This window comes from Quercus robur, chromosome 4 (assembly GCF_932294415.1).
Source record: "Quercus robur chromosome 4, dhQueRobu3.1, whole genome shotgun sequence".
Lineage (NCBI taxonomy): Eukaryota > Viridiplantae > Streptophyta > Magnoliopsida > Fagales > Fagaceae > Quercus > Quercus robur.
Window position 1 is genome coordinate 81,992,396 of NC_065537.1, and position 12,276 is coordinate 82,004,671.

The 12,276-nt window shown below is 37.7% G+C and overlaps 1 protein-coding gene across 1 annotated transcript; it reads right to left on the bottom strand.

Annotated features, from left to right (window-relative positions):
- Positions 1-812: 812 nt before the first annotated feature.
- LOC126722758 (metal tolerance protein 2-like) lies at positions 813-8,252 on the bottom strand. The gene is made up of 13 exons (XM_050425909.1): positions 7,975-8,252; positions 7,552-7,567; positions 7,359-7,428; positions 7,080-7,177; positions 6,780-6,925; positions 6,107-6,244; positions 4,851-4,935; positions 2,716-2,778; positions 2,493-2,596; positions 2,426-2,451; positions 1,357-1,461; positions 1,077-1,251; positions 813-978 (listed from the first exon to the last, which is right to left on the bottom strand). The coding sequence occupies exons 1-13, from the start codon at positions 8,250-8,252 to the stop codon at positions 861-863; spliced, it is 1,422 nt and encodes a 473-aa protein (XP_050281866.1). The 3' UTR covers positions 813-860.
- Between the last annotated feature and the right edge of the window lie 4,024 nt (positions 8,253-12,276).

Below are 12,276 nucleotides of genomic sequence, written 5' to 3' on the forward strand. Positions count from 1 at the left end.
ATGATAATTGCTGAAGTAGTAAAAAGTAAACAAACAAACAAAAAAAGTGTAGAAGATTAAAGAGAGAAAAGTCTCAAAATTTAGTGGATTGGAGAATGTAAGTTGATTATTGCTAATTAAAGTGGTAAAAAGTAAACTAAAGAATGTAGAAGATTAAAAAGACACTAGATCAAGAACTAGTTACTGTCATACCTCAAATTAGATTTCAAAGCCTGGCTTTATACATCTTTAATATCTAGAAAGAAAAGAATGCATAGAAAAATAGTAAATTGCACCACGCTCATAAGTTAAAACTAGACGGATAAAACCTTTTTCCTTATGAATATATATATATATATATATATTTGTATTTTTATGAGCAAGTAATTTTATTTACTAAATGTACAAAATGACTCAGCCTTTAGCTCTTATGTACAATTTTTTAAAAACACGAACCCATCAAGCAGAAAATGCACAATTTGAACAAAACTAGTCATTACATGTAACCAAAAACTTAAAATTTCATTTTAACCTGTTAAAAATGGACTATTAACAAGCTTGGAGGTGAACAAATCTCACAACGTCCCCACAGTACAGGAATTGGATCTCTACAGTATGTGAAAGAAATGAACAGATTACATGTAAAATTGCCTCAACAGGGCAAAATATTTATCAAAATAAACAATTCCAAATAAACTAAATCTCTCTGGATTGTCACGCCTCATTTTGGCATAATTTTCTTCCCCACTATACCCCTTTTGTCCTGAGGAATAGATGCCTATAATAGTATGTTAGTGCTTCAGCATTCTTATTTGTTACTTGACCCTAACTATTTAGGTTAGATATTGTGTCTTTTTTCCACTTTGTGACACTTTTGCTATTCAAAGGTTCAACTGTGGAATTGGATGCCCCAAACGTAGCTGAATGCTTACATGAATGATATTTGAGGCTGCCTTCAAAATCTCATTCTCTGCTTCTTCTGCCATCTCCTTTGCATCCCTGGGATTAAGGAAAAGTAAGGATCAAATATTTTGGAGTTTGTGACTATAACATCATTTTGAAGAAAATCAATAAGGTTGGATTACTACAAGCTTTACCGTATCGACATTTCTGGTGGCATAGAGACCTCAATTTGGAGTAAAAGCTTGCCTTGCAACAAGTGGTGAGTTACGCGCTCAACAACCATTTTCTGAAACCCAGTCACAATTGTCATTTTCATGTAACATATTTGGTGTAACGGCAAGTGCAGCTGTCTTTTACTAGTACTTTTCCCTACTAAAGCACATTTGATGTGGGGCGACAAATAGAACCCAATTATCATCTAATGCTCATAAGTCATAACATAACCCTGATTTACTCTACGATCTCGACACCAACTTCCAACTATGTAACCATGGGTTTTGGAAACACCCTGCACCAAAGCCTCTAGCTCAGACAAGGGTTGAAGCAGCATCAGTGCATCACTATATCTTGCACCTATAACTGGGCATGAGACTCAAAAACCATTCAAAGAAAGTTCAAATTGTACTATTCATGTTCAATATAACTCAAACTATATAAAAATGTTGTCAACTCTTTTTGAAAGGAAACAAAGGAGCTAAACAAAAGTAAAGGGCCACCTGATAGTTTTTAGCTTAATTTACTAACTTCATAGACGTAGAACATGCTAGTATGAAATGCTCAAAAACCACAGAGAGTGGAGCCCATAGGTCTCCAATGAATTCATCTATCATCACATCATTACAAAGTAAAGCATAGTTGACAAGAAACTTATTTTGCATGAAGTGAGGAAACCTTGACAAGATGACGTTGGAAACAACTACTTCAATGTCTTTATCCTTTGCAGGAATATTTATATTTTGCATGGTTCCCATAGAACTTTCTTGCTGGTCAGCTATACTCGCAGAGATTTGTGAAATTGCAGGATCCACAAGGAATTAGAACAAGTGATGAGGACATAACATGACAGTAAAAAGATATATGAGAATTAAAAAAAAAAAAAGGATAAAATGACAAATTTTTATTAGCCAGATATGCAAGCATACTTAAATAGATATTATGTCTTCTTCAATGTAGTTGTCTACCTTGATTGGTTGTGGCATATGGCGGATCAAACATTAGACGTTGCTCTTAATTAGCTGTGGATTTGCATCTTTTCTCTATTGTTTCTGGTTGTTATATGATATTTACAGTATGGCAACATAAAAATGAGAAGAGGAACTAGAGTACTAATTCTATTTTCTATACAATAAAAATAAAAATTTTGACCATGATGCAATCACCACCAATGACCTCTATAATCATTTGGCATATAAAGAGGGGGGAAAAACACTTGGGTGACCACCTAGCTAGAATACATCTCCGAATAAGAATGATCAGTTGGGTGACATTAACATCCATCTATTCTTCATTCCAAAATCTCTTTGCTACTGCAGAACTTACAGACCACTGACACCAGCCTGTATAGTTTGTCTGGGAGAATTTAGGAAAAAGAAAAAAACCAATCAGTATACCTGTGTATGAAAACTTCAGCTACTTCAGGGTGGGATTTGTGAATGTGATGACGAACATTTTCACCAATGTAATGTCCAGCACTAACACTACAAAGAGGGTCAACCTGCAAGCAAAAGTAGCACTTAATATGATTGCCAATATCATACATGTAGTTTTTGTGTTCAAACTTCCAGCTTTATAAACTATAAAGCATGAAAGATTGTAATAATTAGGAGAACCAACCTCAATATGTACATCAAGATACAGATATGAACCAGCCCTCCTTCCCCTCATCCGATGGCATCCCTATAAACAATGTCAGCACATATTCAGAAAAGCATGATCCTAACTGAAAATATCAACAGAAATGGGCAAACTGATGGCAAAGTAAGTTCAGTAAGCAAAAGAAATTAATCCTCAAAAGGTATGGTAGGAATTCTAGAGGCCATTCCAATTCAAACTGTGATCAATATTAATAGTATTATGTTGGAAAAATATAATCTCCAGTACCATTCTTTGGAACTTGTAGTCAGCTTGTAAGAGTTCGATTACTCCTCAGAACTTCATACAATTTTTTATACATACAACTTTAAACAAAGAGTTAAGAAATTATTTCACATGTGTGTTCAAAGAGTTCTAAAGTGACATCTAAATAACAAGGCTTTTATTTGCTCCAAAATATCATAGATTTCCATATGTTTCGTTATATTTTGAAGAAACTATTACAGAGAATCCTCAACGAGAGAGAGAGAGAGAGAGAGAGAGAGAGAGAGCAGAGAGAGAGCAGACAAATCCATTCAAACATTATTATAACCATCCGGCCACCATTACTGAAAGTTCAAATATGTGTATAAACACCCTTGAACGTTTAGCCCCCCAATTTACAAATTAACCAATTCAAGCTTTATGTCAAACAACTAGTGTGCGGAAAATGAACATAACCTATAATATAGAATTTGATAAACTATCTAAGCCAAATTAAAATCACAACCCACAGCAGATAATAAAAGGCAAAGATAAAAGGGAAGGAAGATGCAAACACAAAGACAACACGCGATGTGTTATTGAAGAGGAAACCGAAGCCCTCGGCGTAAAACCTCTCCGCCGCCCTCCAAGCGGTAAACAATCCACTAGAAAATGTAATTGGGATTCAAGGACAGCAATAGACCCTCCAAGCCTAATCTACCCAGTGCACCTAAGCCCTCCAAGCTTCTTGCTCCAACGAGGTTGCGCCGAACCTTTTTCTTTTCTAGCTTCCCGGATTCCGCTACTAGACCATAGCATCAACCAATGAAGATTGGTTCCTTCCTAACTGCTTCCCAAAAATCCAAATAGCCTTCTCACAGTGATGAATATGGTGAGAACAAGGTTTGGTAAAATGCCTCTCAAGGATTTGACAATGGAGAGGAAGAGAGTTGAGGAATTTGACGAGACTCTAATGTATAGATTGTAGGTGAATCAATCTTGTTTTTCTTTAGGGTTTCTCTCTCAAAATTCTCTCTGGAAGCTCTCTTTTAATTGTAGGTATAAGGGGTATTTATACTGGAGTGAGAGAGGAATGTGAAACGTCAGGATTCACAAAACAGGGGTGGCTCGCAGCTTGACCTCGCGATTTGACTGAGTCGCGAGATCCAGTCGCGAGATAACCGTATGGCCAGTTGTCCTATTTTATCCTGTAGTGCTCCAGCTAGCATGACTGTTTACCTTCTGGCACGCTTGGCACGTGTGCTGCGTCTGGTGGCTTGAAGCCGCGAGCCACCTGCGAGAACAAGCCGCGAGTCTCTGTTTTCTTGCACACTCTTAATCAATCAACACTCTATCTCACTCACTACCCTTACAACAAACCCACCTAAATACAGGGTTACTAAATGCTGAAATACAAGCAAATTTGGCACGGAATAAAGCCAATAAAATGGTTGATTAAATTCAACCTTACAATTACATTGCACCAACCAGTTCATTGAACCAAGCTAGGGACAAAGCTGGCATACTAAGGGTGCCTAGTGACAATTCAAATTGCCTTATCATCCAATTAGGCTCAATCTAAATTTAGATAGATTTGAAAGTTTCATAAGCAAATAGAGGAAGCTAATCCAATATGATGTGAACACTTACTAAAGAATCAACCATATTTCTAACCTCAAACATATGTAGTAATACAAAATGCCCACCAGTAAAAGTGTAACCACAAATCAGGTAACAAACAACTAATTTGGCGAGTAGTGGTGCTCTATAATAATAATAATAATAATAATAATAATAATAATAATAAAACCCACAAATATACAATTATAGCCCATACAAAACAAATAACCAAATTAAGGTTAAAGATCAAGGAATACCAACAACTTTTCCAGCAAATCATATTTGAAACTTACCTTGACACCCTCAGTTTGAAGTATTGTTTGTTTAATAGATTCCAGATGTTTTCCTGGGATTGCAGCATCCACCAGCTCCAAAACACTAAAAGTTGGACCAAAAGAACTCATCACATTCATGCTGAACTTATTAAAAGTATATTTTCTTATACTTAGTCGAGCACAGTATATACCTTCTTTCAACATTTAAAGACAATTGAGCATATGATAAAACAGCATACTAAAGTGGGATTATAAGTGGTACTAGGTCAGTAAATGGTACTAGGTTAGTGAATTTCACAGGATTGAACAGAACCAGGTTTCTAAGAAAATTTTGTAAAGACCACAACAATTTTTGGAGACAGAAGACAAAATAGTGTGCGTATACTGTATCGCTTGTCATTTCTCCGAATTCCAATCTACCACAGATGGATTTTGATAAGCATGTCAAAAGATCCATTTTGAACAATATATATTTAAACAAAAGAAAAAAATATAATAAACAAGTAACTCTCCCTGGATATTGAACCCAAAAGAGAGGAGGATTGGCACAAAACATCACAGGATAACATCAGCAAACACACCATATTGAAACAGAGGAAGTGAAATGAAAAGGTTAACTTCATTAACTTTTTTTTATTAGTGGGTCAACTTCATTAGCTGCCTAAGCAATACAGAGATTAATTACATTTATAATCTCTCTGAATTTTCCTTTCAAAATAATCGCTCATGCTTTCTTTGAAGACATATAACCTACATCTGTGACAGTTTCTATCAGAAATACCAATATCTATCATGAGTTATGGCAAATTGCAGCCCCTTCCAAGTTTCAATCACTGAAACAGATTTTCTCCACTTTACAAAAATTAGATTCTGATATTGTACGGTACTGATCAAAATTTTTTTTGTGCACTTATGATGGATGGAATATAGATATATCAAGCAGCACCAGTGACCTTTAATCAACTCCCCTTTAGTTGTAGTATTGTTACCATCAACTATAAAAGGTTTTCACTCATGTATTAAGGGACCAATATGATACACTTAAGGCGAAACATTAAGCCACTTATACAAACCAGCAGTGTCTCCTATTGTACAACACACACACTATGAATATATTTTTGCAACAACTATTGACCTCAATTGAACCCAATTATGTGTTGTCCAAACTACTGCTGTAGGTATTGAAGAGTTGTAAAGATATTAAACTAATCAGCTACAGAACAATTAGCAAAATATCAGATTTATACTTTACTAATACCAAACGGAATATTCATTAGAAGAGGCAGTGCTCCTTACCAACGCCAATGAGAGCAACTACTGATGAAACAGCGTCTGCACGATGATGCCAGGCATTTGCTTTCATCAGCCCACTGCCTTGTCTTTCTCCAGCCCGTTTTGTTATCCAATAAAGCCTATGGGAATAACATTGACAAAAATATAAAACAAAGTCAATGAATAGTTTTGAAACACACAAACAGAGAGATTTATCAACAAAAAAACACACACACACAAACAGAGAGAAATTCCATAAAGTTAGAAATGAACAGTCAGCACATAGATGTGACGTTAACACCTAGAAAGACAAAGAACCAGTTGATATAATTCACAAGAGGGATCACTAATTGCACCAAAGTTAAGTGATACATTTCAACTTGAAGCTCAACGAGGGCAGTGACAAGGCAAACAAGGTGTCAAAGATGCAAATTGATTAAGGAATTAACAGCTTTTACTTTAAAAGAAAATGTGGTCATGAAAAGTGACAAATAGAAAAATAAAGTTCATCTAAACAGCCTAAATGGTTTTGTTAAGGCTTTCATTGATATAGGAACCCATCCAAATAATTGTAACATTAAGAAAATGTCCAATGGAGCTAAATATATTTTATTAAAATAAAGAAAATGAGCAAGAAATTGTTCAAAAATTAATAGATATCAACAACTTTGGTACCCTTCTTTTACACAAATGGATACAATAGTCATATTCAAAGCCAGGATGGGATGATCCATTTCAACTCCATGATGGTGTCCACTATGATGCACATGCTCATGTGAAAATGACTGATCAACTATTTCAGGATGTGATGACCGCATTCCCTGCATAATTGAATCAAGATTTCATTTCAAACTCTAAAATTTTCCACAATTAGAATTATTTAAAGTCCCTTTAACTCCTATAGAGATTTATGTTTAAGTAGCAGAGGACCTAAATTTGAATCAAAGTGAGAAGAGAGAGGAAAAGCAGTCATACTAGCAAAATCTCTAAAGCATGCCATGCAATGCCACCAGCAGTTAACAAAAGCATACAAGAGATTCCAAGGCTTCCTAGAGTCTCAAATTTACCATGTCCTGAAAGAAAAGCAATGAAGAAAAACTATTGTATAATTGCGGAAGCATTGCCAAGAGAAAAGGTCTCTATCATATTTTACTACACGCATAACTACCAACAGCAAATGGCAATAAAACATTTTGCTATATATACATAAATTGAGATTAATGGAGTAGCGTGTAGGTACAAATCAAGAGTGACCATATGGGTGTTCTTTGTCTTTTGGAGCCTTTGCAACTTTATTTGACCATAGAGCGATGCCACTAAGAACCTGCAAGATAAAAAGATACGATGATGGTTACCAAAAAGTAAATGAAGTAAATGTCATTATCCTGAAATAGACATTAAGATACAAAGAGACAATCATGCATAAATTTTCTTCGAAACAACTAACAACTAATTGAGGAAATCTAAATTGCACATCAGTTATGCAAAATCGTGCTGCTCATTAACATGATGTAATGATACAAAATATGATGAAGACAATATAAGAGCATCATAATGGATACACAAAAGAATGAAGCAAACAATCAAGAAATTACATTTTTCATGAAATTTGCAATCTTTCAAGATCCTAGCATACTCTAATTTTAATGTAAAATAAACATTAGATATTGCTACCATGTCCATGCTTACTACTCATCTCTAATACATTGAAACATTGATCATCAATTTATGGTGAGGGACCTAGATAGAAAAAAGCACATAGGAAATTAAATGTGATTCTCCATTGCCTCAAAGAATTGTAAACCTATTCACAATTGCCCAACATTATCTAAACATATATATAGATAATGTTGGTTGAGCTTGTAGTTACCGCTTATACTTAGGGGATTGCTTATATTTGTCAAACTCCCGCAACCATTCCTCTTCGGATAGGGGAGGAAGGGAACCAGTAAATTTCCAATCTGTCATGGACAGGCCAGAGCGCGTGAGTCTGGTAACACCACCAAGTAGCACCATACTGAACACCCATGCAGTAGACCCAAAAAGCCAAATCCCCACCATTTTGCGGGCACAGGAACCTTCATTTACTAGCACCAGCTTTAACCCCTCCTCATTCTTTGCCATGCCAATCCCCGCGGTGCTCGACATTTTCCTAAAGGACCCCAACCTGCAAACATGTTATTATTATTTTTGGTATGGGATTTGATAGATCCAATCAAAAACTTATTTTCCCAAAAGAATAACAACAACAATAGCAACAAAAACAAAAGTTAAAGAGCTTGAGGGAATGTGCAGAATAACTGTTAATAGAGATTCAAAGTAGTAAGTTAGGCAACGTTTCAAAGTTTTAAGAAAAATAGCATCTCAAGTTTTAGAAACTCGAGATCCATATTTAAACCCGAGTTTTATAAACTCACTTTGCGAGTGTTTGCTAGACGATTTAGACTGAAAATGTCACATAGATCTCGAGTCTCGAGTTCCATGCAAAAAAATTTTCCCCTATAGTGGTGTTTTTAAGTCGTATAGTGACGTTTTAAAGCCCTATAGCGGCATTTTCCTACAAATTTTTTTTTATTAGTGTGATCACCCCATACCAGGTTTAGGGAGCTCTATAGTGGCGTTTTTAAGCCTTATAGTGACGTTTTAAAGTCCTACAGCGGTGTTTTCCTACAAATTTTTTTTTATAAGTGTGATCACCCCATACCAGGTTCTGGGAGGCCTATAGTGGCATTTTTAACCCCTATAGTGATATTTTAAAGCCCTATAGTGGCGTTTTTCTGCAATTTATACAAATCGAGTCTTTAAAACTCGATTTCCACGTGGATATTTTTCCACATCAGACCCATCCGCTAACAAATCGAGACTTAAAAACTTGAGTTTTATCTTGGAACTCGAGTTTTAGACACTCGAGATGCTAGTTTTCAGCATTGTTTTGAAACGTGACAACTAACTAAATTTTTTGATATTTATTGTTATTTGGAAAGGGTATTCTAAAGAGCTTTGGCAAAACTTAACAAACCTCTTTTTCAAGGTTCACCAATTTTGCGTTTTTTAACCCTCGTGTAATGTTTGGGCAGGGGAGGAGGCTGCGAGGCATCATCCTTAGGCTGTAAAGACATTGATGCATAGAATCAATATTCGGTGTAATGATAAGAATAAAGTGAACTACAAAATATATCATTACATTGTAATTAATGTTATCATACCATAGAGCTGCCTGCACGTCCTATTTTGTGTCCACCTGTCCCATAAGTGGGTGCTCTTCTAGCATGTTACGATCTACCTTGTGGGGGTGAGGGCTGAGGAGGGGGATGCTCGTCCGATACATCAGCAGCTGGCTGTACAGTGTCAATCCCAACCGAAGGTCCTAGAGGGTCAGATGAGGATGAGGTAGGTGGGTCTATGGGTATAGTGGGTGCACTGGAGCAGGTGGGTGGGTATGAGGGTGTCTCGGGGTGTATAGAAGGGGTCAAATGAAAATTAATACCGAGATCAAAACTGAGCTGTGAAGGTAGGGTGGGTGAAGGGACATCGAGCTGAGGAGATGCATCTACCATGGGTGGAGATGCATCTGGGATGGGTGGATGGACCTCGGACTGAGGAGATACGTGCAAGATAGCTGCAGATAAAGAAGGAGTAGTTACAACCCAAGGGGTTGTTGCACGCGGACCACGGCCCGTAGTTGCACTTGTGCTTGGGCTTGCTGTAGCAGGCCGACCACGGCCCCTAGGTGCACCTGTGCTTAGGCTTGCTGTAGTAGGCCGACCACGGCCCCTACTAGCGCTTGTACTTGGACTTGCAGTAGCATGCAGACCACGGGTTGATGTACTTACGGGTGCTGCACTTGTGCTTGGGGTTGTAGTAACTGCTGATTCAGTGTCATGCCCATTGTTTGCCTGGCCATCGACTGTAGGACCACCACCAAGCCCAACCACATTATTTAGGACACGCCAGACATGGTTGTGAGCTCGGCTGCCTTCAGGAAGCATCTCTAATAGCGCTAAATGGCTTTCAATCTGAAATGGAGAAAGAACCAGTACAATCAGATTTAAGACATTTATGTATCAATTAATGAATGGATAACATAGTACTTATTAATCTACTCAAATACTCAACTAAGAACTAACAGTTTTATTAGAATACTATATGTAACAAAAATTCTTTAATTGGATGTTAGTAAAATCAAACCAGATTTGCTGAAAAAAGAAATCAATTGATTCTACGTTCATACATGTACTCAAGAAAAACGAAACAGGCAATAAAATCTAATTAGAACACATTACCATTATATCTAATTTAGCGCTGTTGCGGTCGACATACTTTCGAGTAACCGGATGACACCAGCGGTAATAGGCATGATCGCGAGGCATCTCACTAATCTAAGGAGGTGCATGACAAAGTTGTTGTCGTCTCATATCCCATGAAATGATATACGATCCATGCTCCTCCCTCCAATTTTTTTCCACCTTCCCACGTAAGTCTATTCTATGCAGTCTATCATCGTACATAACATCGTCAGGCGGCTCCTGCGCCAACCCAAATTGTCAAAGGACACGGTCCGGGTGGTGTCTCTCTACTATGCAAAAACACATAAGCGGCACCCTTGTTGTCCACATATCCCTCCTTGCAACGCAGAACTCAGGAAGGTGGCCGAAGTCTGCCTCGTATGGCTGCCACACAATCTACAATAGAAACAAAAAACAATTATCATAGCATCTTAAAACGTGAAACAAGGGAGAATACATAGATAAAGGGAAAAACAAAAATTAAAACAGAGGATATGTTAAAGGATGAAGCAATAATATTCTTAAGGAAAATTAACATAACCAAACAGAATTTTTGAATATTATTACCAGGTCTGGTTGCATTGTAACTAATTGCTTGCGATAGTGGATCAAGGCCGTGTTGGATGGCCTACTCTTCGAGCACCCGCACCCACCTACAGTTACAAGTGAATAACATAAGATACGATAATACTATTTAGTTACTAAGAAGAGTATATTGCATAACACACTAAATATCAGGAAAAAACTTACTTAAATGCAAGTGGAGCATATGACCATGGGCCCTAATCACATCCAGGTGGGGGCTCTATCCTCGGGCACAAGAATGGCAACCTTGCCCATGCCTAATATTGGACCAAGGTGCACACCCCACCAATCTGCGATGCCCCTTTCTCGCTTGCCCGACACAATTCTCTGTACAACCAGGCCAGACAACCACCACCCCGACTATACTGTAGCAGATCACGAAGGTTCCACATGAACTCCAAGAACATCAGATGCACCCTATCTCCTGACTTGTCCATGAAAAGCTTATCCCCTAGTTGCGCTAAAATATAGCACTGGGCCTACTGGTGTATCTGAATCTCCGTTGAGTCATAAGGCAGTGGCGCTGCAATAGCGTCAACAAGGCGGCTGATGAGAATTCTTTACCCCGCCAAAGTTTTGTTGTCATTCGCCGGAGTAAAACCAAGCAACTCCATGCACAGTTGACTCCAATCCCCATCTACCACAGCAGTTGGCCCAACCAAGACCTCGTCATCTATAGGAAGTCTAAAAATGACCTCCACATCTTGTAGGGTGATTGACATCTCACCATGTGGAAGATGGAATGTATGAGTCTGCAGCCGCCATTGCTCAACTAGGGCCAATATTAGGCAATGATCTATCTCTCTAGAAGGGGCCCTAAACAATCCTTCCAGCCTTAGCAACTTGATAATGTCAATCACCTGATTATCTCGCATCTGAACGTTTGCCATCTCCTTAATGTGACCAGGCATGTAAGTGGGCCCGAGTCCTACAAAATCGATAAAAATTATAGCAGTTGTTAGAACTAGAAATACAACTTTGAAAGAACTTGCTAACTAAAAGTCAAAGATAACGAAAAAATTAAAGCGGTTGTTAGAACTAGATATTTCACCTCGCCATTCCAAATGACATCTGATCAATGATATGGTTCTCGTGTCAACAATGACACATCAAGCGGACCAGGGTGCAAGATCTTTGGCTCCTCACCGATCCGAGGCTCCATACTGCAAAGAGTGCTACTGTGAGATCGTTAATAGTGTGGGGGCAAAGGAATGCTATTCTACATGCAAGGAAAATCTATACCGAAGAGTAGCTTATTAGCATTATTTAAAAAAGGATGCTAAAAGAATGGAAAGCAAGAA

What these genes read in the sequence shown, in the direction of transcription:
- LOC126722758 (XM_050425909.1), bottom strand. Translation starts at nt 8,252, where the DNA reads ATGTCGAGCACCGCGGGGATTGGCATGGCAAAGAATGAGGAGGGGTTA. An exon ending in GCTGAAGTTTTCATACACAG is followed by an intron (nt 2,452 to 2,492) that starts GTATACTGATTG and finishes AAATTCTCCCAG; the next exon opens with ACAAACTATACAGGCTGGTG. An exon ending in TATACAGGCTGGTGTCAGTG is followed by an intron (nt 1,462 to 2,425) that starts GTCTGTAAGTTC and finishes TCTCATGCCCAG; the next exon opens with TTATAGGTGCAAGATATAGT.